The 26,269-nt window shown below is 43.9% G+C and overlaps 1 protein-coding gene across 1 annotated transcript in view; it reads left to right on the top strand.

The window, feature by feature from the left end:
• The window catches only part of TBXAS1 (thromboxane A synthase 1), an 83,567-nt gene that overhangs the window by 40,438 nt on the left and 16,860 nt on the right, over positions 1-26,269 (top strand). The window contains exons 2-10 of the mRNA XM_040345395.1: positions 574-692; positions 5,679-5,772; positions 8,321-8,373; positions 10,376-10,472; positions 11,336-11,452; positions 12,694-12,782; positions 17,107-17,258; positions 19,224-19,354; positions 23,322-23,627. Coding sequence (XP_040201329.1) covers positions 610-692; positions 5,679-5,772; positions 8,321-8,373; positions 10,376-10,472; positions 11,336-11,452; positions 12,694-12,782; positions 17,107-17,258; positions 19,224-19,354; positions 23,322-23,627 — 1,122 coding nt within the window. The 5' untranslated portion in view covers positions 574-609. The remainder of the gene's footprint in view (positions 1-573; positions 693-5,678; positions 5,773-8,320; positions 8,374-10,375; positions 10,473-11,335; positions 11,453-12,693; positions 12,783-17,106; positions 17,259-19,223; positions 19,355-23,321; positions 23,628-26,269) is intronic.

Genomic DNA, 26,269 nt, shown 5'->3' with positions numbered 1-26,269 from the left:
TGGGAGTGAAAGCAGGCGCAGCTCCGTGGAAACCGAAAGTTAGTTCACAAGGGTAAACGTCCTTGCCTCGCATTTTTGTCCTGTTTTCATTAACGAATACGGAATTCATTTTCATCATAGTTATCGTCAGTGGACGAAAATGTGGTGTACTTTTTCATTTAGTTTTCGTCACTGCAAAAATGCAGCTGCCGAAAATGTTGACAAACTTTTTAGTTGACAAAATTAACACTGCTCATGCGTCCTGCCAAGAAAAAAAAATATCTAGCAATACACACTAAACTAAGGGCTCATGTACACAGGGCAGACTCTTGGTGTGCAATGATCTAGGCTGCCACATTTTCAGTTTTGAGATGCTATGGAAGGGGAAGTGGCTTTGGACTGGAAGTTGTGTCTCTTATGATAACAAGGGTCTCATTTGATTATATACAATGTTTACTTATCATGTTCTCATAGTCCGGCATCCAAGAGTGACGGGCGGAAGCGTATAAATATTTATAGAGGATGGCTGTCTCATCCTGTGTCACTGTGGAGACTTCCCAGCCACTCTGACCTTCTATCTTTTATCTGTTGCAGGAGTCGGGTGGATGCCACTGCTGGGACCAAAGAGACATGACGGGTGAATGGTCAGACTGGATGGACGGATGTACAGTGACATGGGCGCTGGTCCTGGGTTTCCTGGGGCTTCTGTATTGGTGAGTGTTCTTCAAAAAAAAGTGTGAAACAGCCTGCCTCCTTATCAGGGACTGGATTTTCTGCCTCTGAGTTCCCAGCTCCACCCCCTTGCTGCAGCCATTGGTCAGCTTTTCTTCCCTGTTGGAATTTTTAATTTGTTTTAAAATTTAGTGAGTGCAGCAGGAGTGAGACACTATAGGGGACATGCAGAAGAAGCAGACGTTGTGGTGGGAAAATATAGCTCCATTTTTAACTGAAATATATGTTTTGGGTGGACTTTTGTTTTTATAGGGCAGTGGCGGACAATAGGCACTTTTAGTCTGTGATCTGTTAATGCTCTGCAGGATGATGCACTGCAACGGTTAGTGAGTAGTTTTTTCTCGTAAAGTGGTTGTAAACCTCTGAAATGAAAAATGAACAGAGCAAACCCCCTCTGTAGTGTATACTAGCCTCAATTCAGAGCATTGAGTATGATTTCTATCTCCTCTCTTCCCTCTGCTATCTGCATTAGTCACTTCTGACAGGTTATCCCGACACCAACGAATCTGGGGAGACAGCCCTGCCTCTCCCTCCAGCACAGAGAAAGTGATTTACAGCCTCAGTTTTGCAGGTTTCCCTATGAGACTGGGGGGGGGTGTACTCTCCTTCCACTCAGTTCTCAGATTACACTTGGCTCTCCTCTCTCTGCTGTGCAGTGTGTGACGTCAGATCCCCACCCACTGCCTGCTGGAACTGAGAAACACCCTTTGATCAGTGTGTTTTAGACAGCTGTAGGGAAGAGAGGGCTTCAGATAAATGGGTGCAACTTGTGTAGGAGGATTTGTTTAATCTTTGTGTATCACCTGAGGCCAGTCACTTCAGTGGGTATATGGAAGGGTTCACAACCACTTCAAAGATAAGACTGGGGCCTTTTTGTTACCTGATGCTGTGCTGTGCCAGACTCTCCTCCTTCAGGGGGTGGAACTGGAACCTGAGAACACACTGGCCACAGGGGCGGACTGACCATTGAGTCACTCGGGCACTGCCTGAGGGCCCCATGCCACTAGGGGGCCCCATCAGGGTTGCCAGGCTCAGTAAAACCAGGGACAGTGTGTAAAAATCTGTTTTTTTTTTTACATCTGTCCCTGATATGTCCGAAACTGACATGCTTTTGATGTGAAAATCCAGAGATTTTAGCTGCCCCGCCTCTGCACTGCCTCCTGGCGTGGTAGCCATCTGTAAGCCCGGGGGCCCCATAATCTTCTATTGCCCGGGGGCCCCATGAGTTGTCAGTCCGCCCCTGACTGGCCACACAGGCTCAAATTAAGGACCATTCAGAACAAGAGGCTACTGAGAATCTCCAGGATAAGAGGCAAGCCAGGGTGACAGACATTCAGCGGGTGATTTGTCTAGTGAGTTAAACTTCCAACAGGAATAGTAGACGGCTTTTATTTAAAAGAACAATCCACGCTCAACTGGTATTTCAGTTATTGACAGATGACGACAGCTTGAAACACCGAAATTCACAGCTTTCCATTTTCCACGGTGGAGTCTCACCTTTCCTGCTGCATTTTCTGAAGCACAAAGGAAATTCATTAGGGGAAGTGAGACCCTCTAGTAATTGCAGCAGCTGATGGGTGAAGCTGGGAACCCATGTAGCAGTCTTGCATCTAATGCCAGCAGGGGCTTCAGTGCACCAGTATCCCCACATATTGGAAATGCTGGATTGTTGGACAGATCCATGGTGAATAGTGGAAATAGGTGCTTGCATTGTGCGCACATACAATGATGGTGACCTTCAGACTAGATCACCATGACTCCGGCCTCCTCATGTTCAGAATGGTTTAAAGTGGTTTTAAATCCTTTGCAACCACTTTTTGCTACAGGTAAGTCTATAATAAGGCTTACCTGTAGCTATCCTGGATACCTCCTAAACCTGCAGTACTTCAGTGAGTGTGCCGTTACCGGCGACTCCCGTGTGTAGAAGTGACATCATCATGGCTCCGGCCCTGGCCAATCACATCGTCGGACCCCGCTATATCGGTAAGTAACTGTGATTGATGTCGCCGGCCAGAGAGGTGTACGGGGACCGTTGCGGGGGCTTCGATCTATGGTAAGTAATTCATAATGAGCTAGTATGCTATGCAGGTTTTTTTTGTTTATTTTTTCGTGGGTTTACAACCACTTTAAAGTAAGGTGACCAGATTTTTTAAATGAAATCCAGGGACATATTTTTTTTTTACTAGTAATGGCGGCAATCGGCGACTCTCTGCCCATCGCCGCCCGCCTCACAGACTGTCAAGTCTTACCCTCCGGGCCCCCGGGCTACTACTGGGTGGGGAGTGGAGGAAGATCACTCCGCCGGGGAAGGTAAGGAGATAGGCAGGCAGCTGGCTGGGACTTGAGCCAAGGCAGAACATGCGAGTGGAGCTGAATGGGCATGCGTCGGAAAATGTAGAAATATTCCCTCCGCTCCGACCAGCTCATGATCATCAGAAAGGGGCACAGATAATGGAAAAAATACACCCCCCCCCCCCCATAGCTAGTGGGAGCGGCAGAGCGGTGGTGTGTAATTCAAATTTTTATTTTTTAATCCTGCACTGACTGTCTTTGAAATTGCCCCAGCCCCTGTTCAAATCCAATCTGGGGACAAAACCGGGGACAGTCCCCAGATTGAGGACAGTGTCCTCAATCTGGGGACTGTCCCCTGAAACCGGGGATGTCTGGTCACCCTACTTTAAAGACATTGTAAAGATTCAACATTCATTGTGTTTTTCACCAGTGTGAGATGTGCATTGATCATGAAGTTTCATGGTGTCATTTGTTGCCATGTACACACAGCCTATAGTTGAATAAATCTTCACATTGCTGTGTCAGAAGTTTCTGTTTTTCGTTCAAACATGAGGCATGCAGCATGGCATTGCACAGGTTATTGCATGACCTCTGTAGTGTGAGAACTAACTACTTCCTGGTAAGAAACTATATAACCCACAATCCCTGGATCCCTCAGTCTAGTGCAGGTGAGAGCTACGCAGTAAGTAGATCTGATGCAGACACACACAGGCAGAGCATTCATAGGCACACAGAGAGAGAGCTCACTGATGCAACTATTATTATTTATTTTTTTAAATTACATTAGCATTCCCATTTTTGATGCCCACCCTGAATGCTGTGGGACCCGGAACAGGAAGTTGCCAGTACCCTTGTGGAATAGGGACAAGATAGCTGTATAAATACATGGACATAGGATAGGGGAATGAATCAGTCATCACAAGGTAAGGCAAACAAACAGCATAAGGAATATAGCCATGCTAATAACTAGTAAAAAAAAAAAAAAAAAAATTGTAGAATACTTTTAACTGTTTCCATTGCGGGAGGACATAAAACACTTACCCAGAAGTCTCTCTGCCTGTTCTCTGTGGCGGCCAGGGAGGACACAGCAGGGGGTAGCGCTTTGACCAGGCCCCCTGCTGACTTTCCTGCAAGTTGATTCTGATAAGGTAAGACAAGCGTGAACCAAAACCTGCCATGTCTGTGTGGGAGAAGGAGATCCAGGCGGGTTGTATTCCCAACCAGCCTGCTGTGAATGAAGCTGTTTTATCTCTTCTACTTCCTATACAATGCAATTTGTAATTTTACTGCTCCATTGGCCTCATCATGACCTGAACTCTGCATATTGCCCACTCCTCCGGGGATCTTCCAAGGGCGCCAGTCACATGTATTGTCACAGGGATATGTGCTGCCAAGCTCTATAGGGGGGGGCAGTGAATTAAAATTCAAGGAGGTCCAGTCTCTAAAATAAAATTCCGGCTGAGGTCTGAATAAAAAGTCTGTACCATGAAAGATTGTACACGTCTTATTTTTTTTTACTGTTTCCTCCACACACTTTGGTAATATCCTGTAAATGTACCCAATAGTGTTCCCCCTTACATCAGGTGCCCCTACCAGAGTAATTCATTACATTGGGTGCCCCCATCAATCAGTTGCCTCTGCCAGAGTACCATGTTATATCAAGTGTCCCCATCAGAGTGCCCCCTTACATCAGGTTTCTTTATCAGAAGGCACCCTTACATCTGGTGTGTCTCCCATCAGTGTGCCCCTTTACATCAGGTGTCCCCATCGGAGTGCCCCTTTACATCAGGTGTCCCCATCAGAGTGCCCCCCTTACATCAGGTGCCCCTTTACATCAGGTGTCCCCATCAGGTGCCCCTTTACATCAGGTGTCCCCATCGAAGTGCCCCATTACATCAGGTGTCCCCATCGGTGTGCCCCCTTACATCAGGTGTCCCCATCAGAGTGCCCCTTAACATAATATGTGCCCATCAGCGTGCCCCCACTAACATATCTGCCCATCAGCATGCCCCTTTAACATGAAATCTGCCCATCAGATTGCCCCTTATGTTATGTTAAGGGGCACACCGATGGGCACATTTTGTTGTTTTCATCAGAGTGAACCTTGCATTAAATGTGCCCATCATCATGCCCCTGAAAACACCCCACATACCTTGAGGTGGGTAGGGAGCGGCAGCCAGCAGAGGTAACCAGCTGCAGGGAGAGAGAGCTGCGCCGGGAGTCTTGCTAAAGTGGCAGAGACCACATATCGTACCCCGCAGCCAACTGATTGAGACCCGGGAGCTGCGAAATAACGAGAAGTAGGGGGCAGGGTGTGCCTGTAACGTGACGTCACGTCTTATCCTGCGACCCCGGCTGGGAGCCACGAGATTGTAAGCAGCAGGGCACACATGTAATGTCATTGGTTGCAGAGAAGCCCAAATAGTGGGAATGTGGCACTGTACACTGGTGGCCTGATGGTCCGGACAGGAGCGTCACCCAGTCCGTGTTTGGACCGTGGGCCGCCTTTTAATGACCGCTGCTCTATAGGAAAGTTTGAGGTTTGCCTACAAATATAACTATCTATATCTTGATCATCTGGACACGCTGCATAATCTGTTTATGTACTTTCTCTGTGTGATTGGGTTTGAGTTGCTCAGGTTCATGAGAGGTTTGATGTCTGGTTCTTTCTTCAGGTATTCTGTGTCGGCATTCTCTCAGTTGGAAAAGATGGGGATAAGACATCCGAAGCCAATCCCATTTATCGGGAATGTTCTGCTCTTTCAGAAGGTCAGTTGTACCTTTTCATCCTATAAGAACTCGCTGAGGCTTTTTTTTCTTTTATTCTCATGTACTGAAATTGCCTGCTCTGATTTTGCTGCACAATATGCATTAGAAACTGCAGCAAGTCAGATAGAGCTTGTCTCATTTCCTGGCTGGAGGACATCCAGCGTCATCTAGCAGTTCCCACCAAAGCTTGGCTGTTCCTGGCCTGCCCCTTTCATTCATTGGATCTCAGTTATTTAATCTTGGAGGATCAGCATCACATGTGGGCAGCCTATTACATTAGGGTGTGCACCCCAAAGCTGAAACACACATGCCTTTCTCTGCAGCCTCAGCTGCACTGGACAGTGAGTGAATGGAAAGTGCTCTGTGCTGAGCGGCTTCCTGTTCATTTACAAACTGATACGTAGTAAACACCGTTTACTATGCTTCTGGTATGATTGAACACAGTGAGCGTAAGTAAGGGGCCGGTAATATACATATTGATTGGCCCCTTCCCCCCACTCTCCATCTTGAAACATCCCCCTCAGCAGCCAGAGGAGAGGGGGAAAGTCAGCAGCACTGCATTAGGGGTGGGGGAGGCGCAACACATGGGGGAAAGCCAGGGTAGTAGGGGGAGTCGGCACCACAGAGTGATTAGGGTGTGCCTAGTCTGCATGCACATTTAGTCTGCCCTGGGACACCCAGGGTAGACTGACACCCACCCATCAAAGCATTTTGATATTTGCATAACTCCCCCCAAAAGCCAGCCTATTGGCTACCTGAGAGGAGTACTGAGGCAGGATGCTTTCAGAAAGCTATGTACAGCCCCCTGCCAACCCCTCCCACATGCCATGATCTGCCTGTATTGCATAAAAGAGCACTGAGACCCAGTGATGACACCACTGAATCTAAAATAAGATAAATAATGAAAATGGAACAGATTTTGTTTAAAAAAATGAAGGGGGGGGGGGGGCAGAAGGAACCATGAAAAGCAAAACATAAACAGATTAAAGTTCAACTTTAATGTAATTTTCAATATTTAATAAATCTGCGGTTTTCTTTCAAATCCCTAATGAACGGTCCTGCCATGAAGATCCTTATTCAAACACTTCCATGTCTTCTAGTTGTGCTCCTGTGTCGTCACCTTGTCACATGCACCCCTGGTGGAGAGTATAAATAGTCATGCCAACGCATATGATTTACTGTTGTCACTATCAGGAAGCCAGTCCACAGTAATGACGTACTGTTTTTATACTGAAGTACCAGTGCCAGTTGGAATGACTGACATTCTAGAATGTTGGTTCTCCTCTGGGTCTTCATGTACACATTGGGGTTGATTTACTAAAACTGGATAGTTCAAAATCTGGTACAGTTGTGCACAGAAACCAATCAGCTTGCAGTTTTTTTTTTGTCAAAGCTAAAGTGATTGTAAAGGTAAATAAAAAAACAAAAAAAACAATCATGTCTATACTTGCCTGCTCTGGAATTGCACAGAGTGGCCACGAACCTCCCTTTTTTTTCGTTTCCCCCCCCGCCCGCGCTCCTGGCCCAGTGCCTCCATGGGAACCCGCTTTCCATGGGGGCGCTCCTGCATGCTCGTACCCGAGCCCTGCTGCTGCCTCCATTGACATAGACAGCGGGATTCGGCCCTGCACCCCTGCTCCCTCGTCACTGGCTTTGATTGACAGCACTAGGAGCCAACGTCTCCCCGTGCCCCAATGAGGCTAGAGAAGACCTGCTGATGTGCACAGTGCTGGATCGGATGAGGGCTTAGGTAAGTAGAGGGGGGGGGGTGAATGGGGATTTCTGACACCTAAACATTTTTTTTAGCAAGGAATGCATTAAAAGCGTTGTAAACCTTCATGTTTTTTCAAATCAATGCATCCTATGCATTAAGGTGAAAAAAAAACCTTGCAGTGTCCGGCCCCCCAGCCCCTCCCCTGTTTTACTTACCTGAGCCCCGAATTTCCATGGGCGTGATCCCGCGTCCCTCTCTCCACAGCTTCTCGGCTCTTCGTTAAATAGATTGATAGCAGCGCAGCGATTGGCTCCTGCTGCTGTCAATTAAATCCAGTGACGTGGGGGGCGGGGCCGAGTCATAAACTTGCCGGCTATGGACGCTGAGTGTATGACACGCCTCCCGCAAGGGGGTTATCTATTGCGGGGAGGAGCCGCTGGAGTCACCGTGGGACCCCAGAACAGGAGGATCGGGGGCCACTCTGTGCAAAACAAACTGCACAGTCGAGGTAAGTATGACATGTCTGTTATTTAAAAAAAAAAAATGATCCTTTAGAAATGTTTAGGCTTTACAACCACTTTAGTTGAAGTTAGAAGCTGATTGGCTATCACGCACCAGATTTTGCACTCTCCAGTTTTAGTTCATCAGCCCCATTGTATTTTCTTTTTGAACTACCTCTGCTTTTCAGCAAAGTTTTTCTATCCTCTGACACAAACGTATTTAATTGTCCAGGAAGGTGACACAAATCTGTCCTCCTTGATACAAAAGAATCCGCTGTATTATTTTAGTATGTGTTAAATTAAATATTGTGTCTTTAATACTGTCATTGTGCAGGGATTCTGGGAAGGAGCCAACAAGATCATAAAATCATATGGACCAATTACAGGGTAAGGATTGATTGGATTGAATTGTAAATCTTTTTATATCTCAGCTAAGCTCTCAGATCGAAATGATTACATTCTTTTCATCAAAGCCCCTTTCGCAGCTGTCAGTTTTGAGTGGAGCTCAGGAAGTGCAATACTGCAATTCCTTCTGCGTTTCCTCAGGGAACACTGCAATTCCTTCTGCGTTTCCTCAGAGAACACTGCAATTCCTTCTGCGTTTCCTCAGAGAACACTGCAATTCCTTCTGCGTTTCCTCAGGGAACACTGCAATTCCTTCTGCGTTTCCTCAGAGAACACTGCAATTCCTTCTGCGTTTCCTCAGGGAACACTGAAATTCCTTCTGCGTTTCCTCAGGGAACACCTGAAATAATCCCTCTCTACACCAGAGGATCTTACACTCTAATGTCCCAGCACAGTCACACACTATTTATTATATATTAAACCCAATGCTGGTCACAACAAGAAAATACCCTTGCAGTGGGTCCCATCTGCACTGCAAGGGTTAGATGTTTGTTACGCCCAAGGGTGCATGAATAAGAAGTAATACCTTATTCCTCGCTCTAGCAGGTTCCCTCCAGCTAAGCGACTAGTGCTTATCAGCCTTCCCTCTGAGGTGCTCCCAGCCATAGTTGCACTGTTTCCTCTATTTACAAAGCAGGGCTAATAGTCCTGCATTGTGCATGACTCAGATCTTCAGGGAGATGAGTGCTGGAACGAGGAATACAGTAAGGGCCGGTTGCCACTGCTGCAATGTCAGACATTGCATGTGATTCACACCGCACTGCTGTGCAAATCACATGCGATGTCTGTGCGATGCAAACTCAGCCATACAGATTGCCATCACATTCGGACCAAACCCATGCAGGACCCTTTTTTTTTTGGTCCACACCAGAATTGGATCCCTTGGGTGTGAACACTCACCCTGTCCGAATTGAGAGTTCGCACTGCGATATGCGAACCGATCTGGGGGTGACATTAACTTTGTATTGACACTCCCAGCAGTTGGCATAGGGCAGTGTAAACTTCCTGCAGGAGACATGCGATGAGGGAACTCGTACTGGATTTGCAGGGTTCCAGCATCGCTGCAGTGTGAACCGAGCCTTAGTAATACAGCCTCTTCCTGCCTGTACCCCTAGACATAACAAGCATTTAACCCTTGCAGTGCAGGGGGTTCAACTTGATTTTATCTAGTTCTCAAAGTTGGGCTTTATTATAGCTCTGACATATTCCGCAGCGTTGTACTGAGAACACTAAGGCCCCCTTCACACTGAGGAGTTTTTCAGGTGTTTTAGCGCTAAAAATAGCACCTAAATACCACCTGAAAAACTCCTGCCCTGCAGTCTCAATGTGAAAGCCCGAGGGCTTTCACACTGGAGCGGCGTGCTGGCAGGACCACTCAAAAAGTCCTTTTAGCAGCATCTTTGGAGCGGTGAAGGAGCGATGTGTTTACCGCTCCTCCACCGCTCGTTCCCATTGAAAGCAATGGGAAATCGTGGTAATTCCGCCGGCAAAGCGCCTCTACAGAGGCGCATTGCCGGCGGTATTAACCCTTTTCGGCGGCTAGCGGGGGTGAAAACCGCACTGCTAGTGGCCGAATACCGTCGCAATTCCGACAGTATAGCACCGCTGAAAATAGCGGCGCTATACCGTCAGCGCACCTCCCACCCCAATGTGAAAGGGGCCTAAGTCATTCACATCAGTCTATTTACCAGAGGAGCACTGTAATATCGCCACCACAGTTGCACACGATTATTATTATTATTGTTATACATTTTATATAGCAGTGCTGTGCATAGAACAATGAACCAGACATATCCGTCTCTGCACTAGAGGCGTTTATATGGTAATGACCCCTCCACAGTCCTATACTAGCTATAGTAAGCAGGTAGCCTATCAGCATGTGTTTGTATGGTGAAAGCAGACCAGGTCACCTGCAGGAAAATACAGGGAGTATATAGCAACACCACGAGGAAACTCCTTTCTTCTCTTTTTGTGTGTATTATAGATACTACATGGGTCGACGTCCGATGGTTCTGTTATCGGATCCGGAAGCCATCAAGCAAGTTCTTCAGAAGGACTTTTCAAATTTTACTAACAGGATGGTAAGTTATCGCTAAAAATAGTCATTTTTTAAAGGGAAGTATGTTCTCAATGATTGTGGTTCATGAATGCAGGATGTTCTCATGTAGTATACCACACTCCACCCAGAATGGTGACCTTTCTGCACTTAAACTCCAACGATGAGCTTCTCCTATTTGGTTCCTTTTTGTCTTATAAATATAATATTGTTATATTTGTTTGATGGGTGCAAAACATGCCTATCAATTCTGCCAGAAATCTCGTGAGCTGATAATTTTCTGTTTTACTCTGCTTGTTCTGCATTCTTATCAGTTTGCATTGTTCCCAACTATGTCTGAGGATTAAAGAACTCCCCTCCTTTCTATATATTATGGAGAATAGGAGAAGTAGAAGGTGACAACTCGGATTCTCCCTAGATTTAGTATGATGAGTGAATGTTGTCACTCTTAAACAGCTAGTGTGTTATTGGCAGGATCACCAGGTGAAAATTAAGGGAAAATAAAATGAATGCCGCCACAACATCTAAAAACTGGTAAGCTGCAATATATTGCATTTATGTTTTGGGGTTTAGATATGCTTTTAATGTATGAGAAAAAATTTGAAGGGAGTCATTTTCTGAGCATCTCTTGCATGAAAGAAGTGAGTTCACTTCATTGGTATCCAATCAAATATAATGCTATGCAACATGATTATAATATATATTTTTTTATGTTGTCACATCTTTACTTGCTGTGTTATATTTGTCCTGATTATATTTCATGTAGAGATTTGTCACCACTAGAGGGAGCATCGAGAGTTGCGTCGCTGGATTCTACCTTCATAGATTTGGTTGTTTGGTGACCCTGTTGGGTTTTTCTAACTTTCTTTCCTCTTAAAAACTCTACAGAAGCTGAATTTGGTCACAAAGCCGATGAGTGACAGCTTGCTGTGCCTGCGGGATGAAACGTGGAAGCGTGTGCGCAGTGTTCTCACGCCCTCATTTAGTGCGGCTCGCATGAAAGAAGTGAGTTTCCCTCTGCTGATTATTTCTAGGGACTGGTGAGGGAGCTAGTGCTCGACTTACAATGAAAGTTTCAGACTGGAAGACAAAGTGTGACACTTGATTTGGTGGATAAGGAATGCAGTATTGACTACTAGACCAAGATATCTACTTAATGCGAAAACTTTATTTGTTTTGAAGCTTTAGGTATAACAAATTTCAATTTCTTTTTTTTTTCACAAGAAACAACAAATTTCAATTTCGAAGTGTGCACTGCGCTACTTAACAATTTAGGAAAAGCTGCAAACAATACAATCGGACACATTTAAGTGGATAATAGGCATATTAAGTGCAGTGCTTATCCATATTGGCCCAGATTCTCGTAGAATCGCCTATCTTTAGGCGGGCATAGCGCATCTGAGATACACTACGCCGCCGTAACTTAGAGCGGCATGTCCCATATTCTCAAAGAACTTGCACTTTAAGTTACGCCGGCGTAGTGTAACTGGGCCGGCGTAAGCCCGCCTAATTCAAATGTGGAAGTGGTGGGCGTGTTTTATGGAAATTAATCTTGACCCCACGTAATTCACACTTTTTTTCGAATGGCGCATGCTCAGTATCACGTCGAATTTTCAAATTAAATTGCGCCCGCTCAATGCCTAGTCGACGTGAACGTAACGTACGTCCAGCCCCATTCACGGACGACTTACGCAAACGACGTAAAACGTGAAAAATTCTAAACGTCAAAAATGCCTAACGTAAACAACATAAAAAAAAGCGACAGCCCCACGTACGTCTTGAGAATCGGCGTATCTAGCTCATTACCATATTCAACGCGTAAATCAACGGAAGCGCCACCTAGCGCCCAGCGTAAATATGCAACTTAGATACGACGGCGTAAGAGACTTACAGAGAAGCATGGAGACTTAACAATGATGTCACTGGGTCTACAATAGGTTAGTAGTGGGGGGAGGATCTTTGGAACTACTTTAATTTACAGTGGTTTCTGGTGCTGGCAACACCACATCAAGAACTATTAGGACCCATCTCTTTGGACTGGAGAATAACGGATACAGAGTGGATTTTACATTTTTTTTTTTCTTCTTGGGCAAAATAATACAAAACCTGGGAATTGGTCAGAGCGTATTTTTATGAAAGTTCAAAACTGTCAGAATGAATATTTTCTATGATTTTTTTTTTTTTATGTTTTTCCAAACCCATTGACCCTTCAACCATCTTTCCATGTCTGTCATTTTCCCCTTCAGATGTGCCCGCTGATAAACCAGGGCTGCGATGAACTGGTCAGTAACTTGCAGCAGTATGCAGACTCAGGAGAGGCGTGTAACATCCAGAGGTAATAATAGGAGGCTTGCGTTTGGCTGGTTAGGATGCTGTTTCAGCCCTGAGAAGAATGTATGTGTATCAGTAAAAGCTTGCAGACCCTGGTTGTTTTCTGCATGGTTTAAATGTAAGGTTCATGTTAGAGGCTCACAGTGGGAGATTTTCAGTTTACAGAATGTGGTAGTAGGTTAGTGTTAATATCAGAGGTTAAGGGGTAAGGCTGGGTATTGGGATTAAAGTAAACTATTTCACGAGGGCTAAAAAAGGTTGTCCTTATCAACTTGTGAAAATCATGGTAATTGATGGTGCACGCTGCAACTTCCCTCAGTCATAAGTAATGCCAAAGGGTTGGCACGAGGGGGTCCGCTGTATATTTGTCGGGCACATCAGGCCACAGGTCCTCCTTGAGAAAACGGTTATCGCATAGCCCAAAATGTCTGTCTGGAGCCTCATTTTTATTTATTTTTCTGGCTGAATTATTATTATTATTATACAGGTTTTTTATAGCACCGACAGTTTACGCATCGCTTTACAACTTTTAATACAGTAGGAATCAGAGGGCACTGCTCTAAATAAATAATTTACATTTTATTCTTGGTATGCTGCTTCTAGAATTTGTATGCAACACTGCTGTACTTTAATGCTATGGATTGTGCATATTGTACATCTATTTATTGCTGTATACAGTGCATCCGGAAAGTATTCACAGCACTTAATTTTTTCCACATTTTATGTTACAACCTTATTTCAAAATAGATTAAATTCCTTATTTTCCTCAAAACTCTACATACAATACCCCATAATGAAAAAGTGAAAGAAGGTTGTTTGAAATCTTTTACTAATTTATTAAAAATAAAAAACAAAAAAAAAATCACATGGACATAAGTATTCACAGTCTTTTCTCAATACTTTGTTAAAGCACTTCTGTGTGCACAGTCATTTTCAGATCTCTCCAGAGATGTTCAATCAGGTTTAAAGGGACACTAAAGGCAAAATAGTTTTTGTTTAAAAATAACAAACATGTTATACTTACCTCCACTGTGCAGTTCGTTTTGCACAGAGTGGCCCCGATCCGTGTCTTCTGGGGTCCCTCGGCGGCTGTCTCTGCTCCTCCTCGCAAAAGCTTTCCACGTTCATGCAAGCTCCCTCGCATGGTGGAAAGCCTTTGCGAGCGCGCTCCCGTGATACAGCGGCGGCCATAGCCACCGACTGTATCACTCGGCCCTGCCCCCCGGTGTGCCACGTCATCCACTGTAATTGACAGCAGCGCCAGCCAATGGCTGCGCTGCTATCAATCCGCCCAGCCTAGCCAATCAACGGCCAGGCTGGGAACCAAATAGCAAGACGAGAACGCGCACGGGACTTTCGAGTGGAGAGGTAAGTAAAACTGGGGCTCAGGGGGGCCCTTTAAGTCTGGGCTCTGGCTGGGCCACTCAAGGACATTCACAGAGTTGTCCCATAGCCACTCCTTTGTTATCTTAGCTTTGTGCTTGGGTCGTTGTCCTGAGGTCCGGAGCTCTCTGCAGCAGGTTTTAATCAAGGATGTCTCTGTACATTGCTGCAATCATAGGGATGGTATTGGCCAGGTGATGAGCAGTGCCTGGTTTCCTCCAGACATGAAGCTTGCCTTTAAGGCCAAAGAGTTCAATCGTTGTTTCATCAGACCAGAGAATTTTGTTTCTCATGGTCTAAGGCTGCATTCACACCTGAGCGACAAAACGCCCGACGCCGGACGCTTCTGCCGCTAGAGGGGAGAATTCCCATTGCTGTCTATGGAGATGGTTCACATCTCATAGACGCCGAACGCCTGTCGCCTGAAAAAAAGTCCCGGACCCTTTTTTTCAGGCGACAGTCGTGTTTTCCCATTGACAGCAATGGGAAGACTTTTGAAAAAAAAAAAAAAATTGAAAGTTTCACACCTGCGGCAAAATACGCCGCTACCGCCGAACGCGGCTGTCGCTCAGGTGTGAATGGGGTCTAAGAGTCCTTCAGGTGCCTCTGGAGTAGTCCTCCAGGCGGGATGTCCTTTGCCTTTTACTGAGGAGTGGCTTCCCTCTGGCCAATCTACCTTACAGGCCTCATTTGTGGAGTGCTGTAGAGATGGTTGTTCTGCTGGAAGATTCTCGTTTCTCCACAGAGAAATGCTGGAGCTCTGTCAGAGTGACCATTGTGTTCTTGGTCACCTCCCTGACTAAAGCCCTTCTCCCCTGATTGCTTAATTAGGCCAGGCAGCCCACTCTAGGAAGGGTCCTGGTTATTTCAAACTTCTTACATTTACAGATGATGGAGACCACTGTGCTCAGTGGGATCTTCAATGCTGCAGAAATTTTTGTGTACCAATTCCCAGATCTGTACCTCGCTACAATCCAGTCTCGGAGGTCTACAGACAATTCCTTGGACTTCATGGTTTGGTTTGTGCTCTGACATGCACGGTTAACTGTGGGACCTTTATATAAACAGGTGTGTGCCTTTCCAAATCATGTCCAATCAACTGAATTTACCACAGGTGGACTCCAATCAAGTTGTAGAAACATCTCAAGGATGTTCAGTGGAAATAGGATGCACCTGAGCTCAATTTCTAGTGTCATGGCAAAGGCTGTGAATACTTGTGTACATGATAGATAGATAGAGAGAGATATATATATATATATATATATATATATATATATATATATATATATATATATATATATATATATATATATATATATATATATATATATATATATAAAAATGTATTTGTAATAAAATTGCAAAGATTTAAAACTTTTTTCACATTGTCATTATGGGGTATTGTTTGTAGAATTTTGAGGAAAAGAATGAATTTAATTTTTATTTTGAAATAAAGCTGTAACATGGGAGCTGCGGTGGCTCTACGCGATTGGCACTGCGCTGACAAGCCATTCACCTCTGCAGCTAGGGGTTCGGATCCCGGTCTCGGCTACATGTGAATTGAGTTTGGTGGTCTCAGCCCGGCTCCCGGTGGGTGTGCTATGCGAGGTAAGCCTGCGCTTAGTACGCCCACCCCCCTCCCACAAAAACCACCACACTTACACGCACTCGAAATTGGGTTAACATGCATGCACTTTGACCACGCAGTCTCTAAAAAAAGAGAGGCGAAGGGAGTCCCTCTGCCCCGTTGGGCTTCAAAGCGGAGCAGGTAGGGTGGGCTGTGTGGGAGGACCCCCTGCCTACTCCCAACTCCTGCAGTCCGGCTCCTCTCTCGAGTACATGCACAAAATACACTTAAAAAAAAAAAAAAGAGAAGAAAAAAAAAGAAATAAAGCTGTAACATAACAAAATGTGGGAAAAGTGAAGCGCTGTGAATACTTTCCGGATGCACTTTAAGTCGGTGTATTCATACATTACATGCAGTATATGATTATATCCCATGTAAGATAGCTGATCACCATGTCTTAAAGCGGAGCTCCACCCTAAAGTGAAACTTCCGCTCATCGGATTCCTCCCCCCCTCCGGTGCCACAATTGGCATCTTTCAGGGTGGAGGGGGGACAGGATACCTGTCAAAGACAGGTATCCTTTCCCACTTCTGGGAGTCCGGCCGTGGGCGTGATATCACCGCGGGGCTCACTTGCCGCTGGGCTAATAGGAGAGAGGAGCGGGCCTCGCGCATGCACAGTAGGGTTCCCGGCGTGAAGCCGAAAGGCTACACTGCCAGGTTTCCTTACCCGCAATGGCGACGGCAGCACCTGACAGCTGCGGTGCCGACATCGAGGGACCAGGTAAGTCTCCATTTATTAAAAGCAAGCAGCTGCAGTATGTGTAGCTGCAGCTGCTGGCTTTTAATTATTTTTTTTTCCCCGAAACACCCCTTTTTAATACAGTGTTATTTGCGTGATCTAGTTTGTGAGTGTGCTTGCTTCATTATGCTTTTTATACAAACGGTTTGGGGATGACTCTCCTTTTTGATTTAATAGCACCTCTGTATTGCATTGTTGCTATGGGAAGAAGTGCAGGATACAATCTCTAATTTGTTAAGTAGATTGCCTAGATTCACTGCTTCCAGCAAGCATACACAGAGTCTACTGACCCCTCTTTGAGTACTACTTCTGGTTTAGTGATTCAAAGTATTGAGGCCAATGGGTCCACATGATATCTAGGCAACTAGAATCTTCAGGGAAGTGCTCAGATATAGCGCTGTTGTTCATTTGCTATGCTGTAAATATGCTTGTGCTATATTGGGACTTTGTAGCATCAGAGTCCTGGATTTAGGTCCCACTAGGATCAGCTGTTTCAGTAAATCTTTTCAACTCCTCCAAACGAAATTTAAATGTACTCGCTCACCGTTAAAAACTTTTTTTTTTTCTTTCTCTGTAGATGTTATGCCTGTTATACAATGGACATTGTTGCCAGTGTTGCATTCGGTACAAAAGTGAACTCGCAGAAGGATCCGGATCACCCGCTGGTGCAAAATAGCAAAAAGTTCCTGGAGCTGTTCAGCCCCTTAAAGCCAATTGTCCTGCTGACACGTGAGTTATGAAGGGGAGGCTGGAAGGCAAATATCTTCTAGAGAGATCTGACCTCATTCATGCCCTCTACATAAAGAGTCTCTGTGAGAATCCTGTCACTGCACATTGAATACAATTTACAAAAAGCCTTCACTATAAAAAAAAAGGTTATAAACCAAATAATATTACATCAGCCTTTTCTTCTTGTATTGGAGAACATAGCGGAGCTCCACCCAAAATTAGAGCTTCCTCTTTTCGGAACCCCCCCCCCCCCTCCGGTGTCACATTTGGCACCTTTTCAGGGGGGAGGGGGGTGCAGATACCTGTCTAACAGGTATTTGCACCCACTTCCGGGAATACGGTACTGCGGCAGCCACGCCCCTACCCGCAGCCCCCTCTGTCTTCTGGGAAATACACTGTTCCCAGGAGAGAGCCGGTACCAGTGACGGCGCGGCGCGCTACTCGTGCATGTGCAGTAGGGAACCGGGCAGTGAAGCCGCAACGCTTCACTTCCCGATTCCCTAACCGAGGACGGTGGCGGGTGCAGCCGAGGGATGAGCGATTGCTCGTCTTCGGCTGACGACATCGTGGGCGTGCTGGACAGGAAAGTGGCCATTTTTTAAAAGTCAGCAGCTGCAGTATTTGTAGCTGCTGGCTTTTAAAAAACAAATTTAGACGGAACCTCCGCTTTAATCACTTCCTACCCGGCCAATGTACATAACAGCCAGGCAGGGCAAGCGGGATTCTGGGAGGATGAACCTGTACAAACTCACAGAATGGGAGCTTATGTGTAGCCTTGCAATATGTGAACGCTATGTCCACAGCTGCTCTATACCATGTGATAGCTGTGGTCAATCAGAACTATCCCAATAGTACTTAATAGTTGCATGCATGCAGCCAAAAAACATAAAAATTATTACTTTTACAGCCATCATGGCCTAATCTCCCCACTTAGAGCAGTACAGTGTCACTATATTGACACTGTACTGCTTTTGGTGACAAAAAATAAATAAATGTATACACAATATGAGTGCACCCCTAACATTTTTGTAAATATTTTATTATATCTTTTCATGTGACAAAACTAAATAAAGGCAAATATCTTCCACATGACAACATAAAATGTGCCCATCAGAGTGCCCCTTAACATAAAGTGTGCCCATCAGTATGCCCCTGTAAATTTCTGTGAAGTAAACTTGCACCATACCATGAGGGCAGGCAGGGAGTGGTAGCTGTTACAGGGGGTGGGAGCTGCGCTGAGAATATTGCTGAAGGGGATGGGCACACACGTGATGTCCCACCATTCCTTGCGGAGCAGGCAGGGAGTGATAGCTGGGAGATATAGTGAGGCTTGGGCGTGCGCACACGCGACGTCATTCGTTGCTGGGATGCCGTCAGTCCCATCAACCAAGGACTTCAGAGAGGCGGGGATCTGAAATGTTAGACTGGCAGGCTGATGATCCAGACAGGAGCGTCACTCAGCCCATGTTGGGACTGCGGTCCGCCATTTAATGACAGCTGTTCTATAGGCTTTTATAAGTTAATTTCAATCTTTTTAAATCTGCAGCTTGTTTAGGCACTTCCTGTTGTAGGGTTACAAGTTTCTGTCCCCCAAATGTGCCCATGTGTTGCCACCCTGGCACACAGATTTCTGATGTCTTTCAACACACACAGACATCGGCCACTGTTGTCACCATCAGAAAACCCATCCTTAGAAATGCTATGCAGCCATTGGTGGAGTGCATATAAACATGAAGTGGTTGCAAAAAGGCTGCAGGAGAAATATATGTAAACAAGATGTTATTAAAAAACATGGCAATAGTTTATAATACACAGTGCACAGAGCAAACTAAACTTCACTCAGTTCGGGTTTACTTCTCTATTTAAATATCTTGGGTATGTATTTGAGAATCTAAATGAGTGAACGCTCATTATTAATTCCAATCTTCTGTGTAATAAGTTTTTCATTTCTTTTTTGACTCCCAGTGGCATTCCCCTTCATAATGGTCCCTATTATCCGTTGCCTTCCCAACAAGAACCGTGACCAGATAAACCGCTTCTTCCGCAAGACCATCAGGGAGATGATCGCCCTTCGAGACCAGCAGCCAGCTAACGAGGTACCTGGCGTCTCATTACTCATTGCAGTCTGCTTTGTGATGCACCACACCGCTCATGAATGATAATTGGCTTCATTACGGGGATTAATGAGCTGAAATCTGTTTTCTTTTCACCTTGTATGGGAACTAGATTGGGGTGCTATCATCTGATACCATTTTAGTCTAGTCTAATGCCGCGTACACACGATCATTTTTCGGCATGAAAGAAAATGTTGTTTTTCAGCATGTCCAAAAAACAAAGTTTTTCCCAACTTCATCATTAAAAACTACGTTGTCCACACACCATCGTTTTTAAAAAATGATGAACAAAGCGCGGTGATGTAGAACACGTACGACGGCACTCTAAAAGGGAAGTTCTATTCGCCTTTGGGCTGCTTTAGCTGATTCCTTGTTAGTAAAAGACGATTTGCGCTTTTATGTCTGTTACAGCGTGATGAATGTGCTTACTCCATTATGAACGGTAGTTTTACCAGAACGAGCGCTCCCATCTCATAACTTGCTTCTGAGCATGCACGGGTTTAAAACGTCGTTTTAGCCCACACACGATAATTTTTTACAACCCGAAAAATGTCATTTTTTTAAAACAACGTTAAAAAATTCAGTATGTTCGATTTTTTTTTTTTTTTTACATTTTTCAGAAACTGAAAAATGATGTGCAGCCCACACACAATCATTTTAAATTACGTTTTTAAAAACAACGTTTTTTTTCATGCCGAAAAATGATCGTGTGTTAGGCATTAGGCTGTGTATACACGCTTTGGTTTTATTTCGCTCAGCAGGTGGGTTGAATAAAAAAAAAATATATATAATGAATTCCTCCATTCACACAAGCCAGGTGGAATAGAGGAATCCTGCCCACTGTGCCTTTTTATATTATGACAGCGGTGATAACTCTGCTGTCAGAAAACACTGATCAGTGCTGCAGCCTATTGGAACTGAAAGTTTTCCAAAAGTACTGTTCAACAGAAGTCAATCAACCAATTAACTTCTATTTAACAAGATTGAAATTTGGCCAGTAATTGCTTAACCAGCTGAATTTCCATCTGTGTGTACCCAGCTTTAGCCTGAGCTAAAACAAAGAAGGAGGAAATAGGTTTATTTATGGAGAGCCGACACTCGCATTTTCTGATGCTGAGAAACATTCTGGGAAGACAAATATTTTCTATAATAATTTATTCTTCCTCTGTGTGTGTGTGTGTGTGTGTTATATAATTACATGGCATTTAGACGTGGTGAAGACAACTTGCTGAAGTTCAAACCGATCATCAGAATGTGGAAGACAGGGAATTTAAAGGACTTTGATTGTGGCATGGTTGTTGGTGCCAGACTGGCTGGTCTTTCAAGAACTTCTAATATGCAGCCGACAAATCTGCAGCAACTGCGTAATGTTATCATGTTAATATGGACCAAAATCTCTGAGGAATGTTTCCAACACCTTGTTGAATCTATGCCACAAAGAATATAGGCAGTTCCGAGGGCAAAAGGGGGTCCAACCCAATAATAGCAAGGTGTACCTAATAAAGGGGCTGGCGAGTGTAATTAATATAATATAATATAATATAATATAATAAATATATATATATATATATATATATATATATATATATATATATATATATATATATATATATATATATATACACACATACACACACACACACACACACACCCCAATCAGCCAAAATATTACAAACTGATATAGTGAATAATATTGATTATCCTGTTATAATTATATCTGAAAGTGGGTGAGATATATTGGGCAGTACGTGAACATATTCTCCCGGAAATTGTTGTGTTGAAAACAGAGAAAATAGGCAAGCATAAGGAGTTGAGTGACTTTTGACAAGGGCCAATAGACGACTGGGTCGGAGTATCTCTAAAACTGCAGCAGTGGTCAGAAGCTACCAAAATGGAAAACTGGTGAACAGGGGATAGGGTCATGGGTGTACAAGGCTCACCGATGCACATGGGAAGCGAAGGCTGGCCTGTGTAGACCGATCCAGTAGAAAAGCTACTGTAGCTCAAACTGCTGAAAAAGTGTCAGAACACACAGTTAGAAAGGGGTCAGGTGTCGATATAAAGGTGTCTGAACACAGAGTGCATTGCAGTTTTGTTGTGTATGTGGTTGCGTAGACCGGTCAGGGTGCCTGTGCTGACCTGACCAAAAGTGCCTACAATGGACACGTGAACATCAGAATTGGATCTCAGAGCAATGGAAAAAGGTGGTCTGATGAATCGTGTTTTTCTTTACATCATGTGGATGGTGCTGGGTGAATGTGCGTCATTTACATAGGGAAGAGATGGCACCAGGATGCTGTATGGAAAGAAGACAAACCAGCAGAGGGAGTGTGATGCCTTGTTCTGCTGGGAAATCTGCCCTTCATGCAGATGTAACTTTGGAGTCCATGCCTTGATGGGCCTGGCCTGTTTTGCCAGCAAATAGGGGGCATACGCAATATAACGTGGGTGGTCATAATATTATGGCTGGTGTGTGTGTGTGTATATGTATATGTGTGTGTGTGTGTGTGTGTGTGTGTATGTATGTATGTATGTATGTATGTATGTATGTGTATATATATATATATATATATATATATATATATATATATATATATATATATATATATAATTATATAAATGTATATTACCGTATTTTCCGGTGTATAAGGCCAACGGGCATATAAGAGCTCCTAATTTTACAGTGTTTTTTTTTATTTTTTTACAGTTTTTGCCTATACTCACCTTATAAGACGACCCCCATTCCAAGGCTTCATATTTACTTATTCTTGTTGGAGCTGGAGCCATACTGTGCTGAGCCAATCACAGTGAGCAATGTATTCTTTTAATGAATACAAAGCTTGCTTGGATTGGCAGAGACTGTAACATCATCAGCCCGCGTCTCTCTGACTCTCAAAACCAATCCGAGCAGGCTACTGTATGTAGCCTGCTCGGATTGGCAGAGGTTGTTACTCCAAACCGAGCAGGCTCTGTATTCATTAATAGAATACATCGCTCACCAGGATTGGCTTAGCGGTATATACTGTACTGTATGTAGCCGAAACTACCCCACATCCAGCGGGCATCTGATGGGCTAACATCTAGCAGCTGCATTTTATACCAGGCGTATAAGACGGCCCCGCTTTTTGGCTGTTTTTTTTTAACTGTAAAGGGTCGTCTTATACGATATATTTTTTTTTTCTTTATCCACGGTCACGTGACTACTTGGTCTCCTCTCTGGCTGTCTGGGGGTAGAGACTACATAAGCTGCTTTGTGGCTAGGAGCCGCTGTCAGTCAGTGTGTGGAGGGCTGGACAGGGTGCATGACGGCTGTATTCTGACTGCAGGTACAGCATCCTAAAGTCAGAATAAATGACACAAACTGACCACAGAAGGATAGATGTACTTCCATGCCTAGCATGCACAATTCACATCGATAAAAGGTTTATCTGCCAAGGGAAATAGCAGGATTCTCAGATATTTTAGGACTTTCCTAGATCCCATACACAGTACAGAGATTACTTTGAATTTACAGAGGGACAAAAGGGAATGGCTCCCCAAGGTTGTTGTTTTTTTTTTTTTTGGCTCACATACACCTTAAAATTAATTATTTTTATTTTAAATACTATAATTGGCTGCATGTTAAAGATATTGAGGTACGTGACCCCGTCCCTTTTAAATGGACCATAAGTTAATTTCAAAGTGTTCCACCAAAGGTTTTGCTAGTGCTTGTTTTTTGAGTCATCCATAACACGTATTCAAGTCCCGTGTATTTTGGGGGTGCATGGCAGGACTTGAGAAGCTACTGACCGTCAAAGTTTACCATCCATTTATAGCAAGCCTTACCATATTTTTGTACTTCATTGAATGCTTTATTTTGTCCTGCTCTGATGAATAGTTTAGTGTTTCACACTACCTGCGTGTAATATTTAAGCATTAAACTAGCGACTGTGTTCCCCCATCTGCCCAGAGACGCCGTGATTTCCTTCAGCTCATGCTGGATGCCCGAGATGCAGCGGCACTCTTTTCTGTAGATCACTTTGACATCGTGAACCAAGCTGACCTGTCAGCTCCACACAGGGGGAATGAGGAGACTACAAAGAAATCAGCAAAAAGGCTGGATGAGGATGAGATCCTGGGCCAATCCTTCATCTTCCTAATCGCTGGATACGAGACCACCTGCAGCCTTCTGTCCTTTACCACCTACCTGCTGGCCACCCACCCACAGTGCCAGGAGACGCTGCTTAAAGAGGTGGATGAGTTTTCTGAATTGCATGTAAGTAAGGTGAACCCTGTCTTTTAACACTTCTGTTAGAAATCTGTATTGAATTGTATTGTAGCTGTACTGTTTGCCCCCATGTTGTAAACCGCTGTGAAAACTGTTGCCGCTATATAAACCCTGTATTATAATAATAATTTACAGTGCATCTGGAAAGTATTCACAGCACTTCACTTTTTCCACATTTTGTTATGTTACAGCCTTATTCCAAAATGGATTAACAATACCCCATAATGACAATGTGAAAGAAACTCATTTGAAATTGTTGCAAATTTATTAAAAATAAAGAAAGGAAAAAAATCCTATATACATAAGTATTCAACGCCTTTTGCCATGACACTTAAAAATGAGCTCAGGTGCATCCTGTTTCCAGTGATCATCCTTGATATGTTTCTACAACTTGATTGGACATGATTTGGAAAGGCACACTTGTCTATATAAGGCCCCACAGTTAACATTGCATGTCAGAGCACACACCAATTTAATCAGAGGAAATCGTGGACTTTTTAGGCATCAATGTATTAAAAAAAAACATTTTTTATTAGTAACAAATTAACAAAATGCATTTAGAAACATATAAAGTACAGACTTATAAAAGTGGTAAACAGCACATCCAACTCTATCCGCTGGGCCTGGGTCAGTGTATGTTTGACTACTGGGAAGTTTCCCTTGGTAGAGTGGGAGCAAAAAAACATTTTTTAAAGATACAAGCGTGACATGTTTAATGAATAAAGCTTCTTCAGGAGCATGCAGCCATTGGGCATGGAAAGATGTGGGGATACACCCAGTATCCAATGGTAAAATGGTTCACCTTTTTATAAACAGGTAGTGCATAGATAGAATGCAATAGAGAACACAGACACCAACACCATACCCATAATCAGGAGTGTATCCTATGCATGAGATGGGCAAACTTACAAAAAAATAATTGTGTGTGTGTGTATATACAGCAGCCATGCACTCCTGTATAAACCCAATATCAAGGAAAACAATACCCCTACTGTGAGATTCATTGCCAAGTTTTCAGGTCAGCAATAATCACTTAGAACCATTCTATCAGACCGTTGGCATTTGCTATATGATGAGCCTACGCTTAGGAAATACATCCATGAATACCCAGAGATCACCTTCAGACTTCTGGATGGGCTTACATCTAGTCATTACACTCCTGCCCCAAAAGGAGGACGCGCACAAGAGGAACCTTTTAATCGTGATCATTGCACCTTTTGCCCATGGATTGCCATTGGCTCCCATTTTGTGCTTCCAAACGGACAGGTTTTTCACCCCAAATGTATGGCAGACTAACACCCAAGGGGTAATATATCTGATGCTGTGCAAATGCAGGGCCTTTTATGTGGGAAAGACTATTCGCTAATTAAAGCAGAGGCTCAATGACCACATATAATATTCAGAAAATGGCAAAATGCTCACCCCTGTGAGCAGACATCTTGACCTATACCACACATTTTGATATGCCCTTTGTCACATTCCTGGTCCTTAAAGTTGTTCCCCAGGATCCCAGGGGTGGAGACTGGGACTGACAAATATTAAAAAAGGAGACCCTATGGATAGAGCGTTTGAATGCTAGCAAGGAAAAAGCGATACTGCAAAGTGGGTATAGTGCTGCACACCCCCGATAGTTTATAGAAGAAAAAAGTAAATTTACCCCGGGGGGCTTTGTATTGCAGCAAAAAATAGATAAATAGATATTATTGGGTTAATACAAAAGTTTTAATGTAGTTTTATATGTCTAACAAGAAAACGTATCTGATATATTTTTTAACCAGAACACAGTCAAGTAATGGCAATAAAAACATGTACAAACAAGATTAACTGTATATTGATTAGGCCGTAAGGGCAAACCTGCAAAAGCATGGCATAATATTATAACAATGGTACACACCGAATGCTACCTACCCACCAAATAAACAAGGTGCTATCATATAAGCCCTTGCTATTAAACATATGCCCCTGCCTGGATTTAAATACATACGCTTTCAATTTAACTTCTTTAAGGTTAGCTCCGTTTGTTGGTATATTACAGATATTTGAAGCCATTTTATGCCTAGGTTTTACCTGTGGGTATATGTATATGTTTATATGTGTGTTCATATTTCCATAAATGTAGTCTCCCCTCAGTTATAATTATTGATGCTTTGAATTATTGCCTATATTTGGTCACATACATGTGCTTCGTTTATAACTCTCTGTTATATTGTTGTTTTAAATCTGTATATATGGTTTTTGTTACCTGCAATGAGATTCCAAGCCAGGAACAAGTGCATGCTGGGTTTTGTTATATACCCCTTTATATCCCTAGATGGCGGTTTAACGCTGTGAGTTGGCTATAAGCCTCTCTAATGCCTTCTCCCCCTGTTGGCTGGACTCTCTATACTGAGGAATTAAATCCCATGGCCGCTGTATATACACATAATTATTTTTCGATAAGTTTACTTATCTCACGCATAGGATGCACTCCTGATTATGGGTGTGGTGTCTGTGTTCTCTATTGCATTCTATATTTGCACTACCTGTTTATAAGGTATCAGGTGAATCATTTTGCCTTTGGATACTGGGTGTATTCCCACATCTTCCCATGCCCTATGGCTGCATGCCTGCTCCTGGCTTGGTGATTTTGA

This window comes from Rana temporaria, chromosome 3 (assembly GCF_905171775.1).
Source record: "Rana temporaria chromosome 3, aRanTem1.1, whole genome shotgun sequence".
Classification (NCBI taxonomy): domain Eukaryota; kingdom Metazoa; phylum Chordata; class Amphibia; order Anura; family Ranidae; genus Rana; species Rana temporaria.
This window is presented reverse-complemented; position numbering and strand designations above follow the sequence as displayed.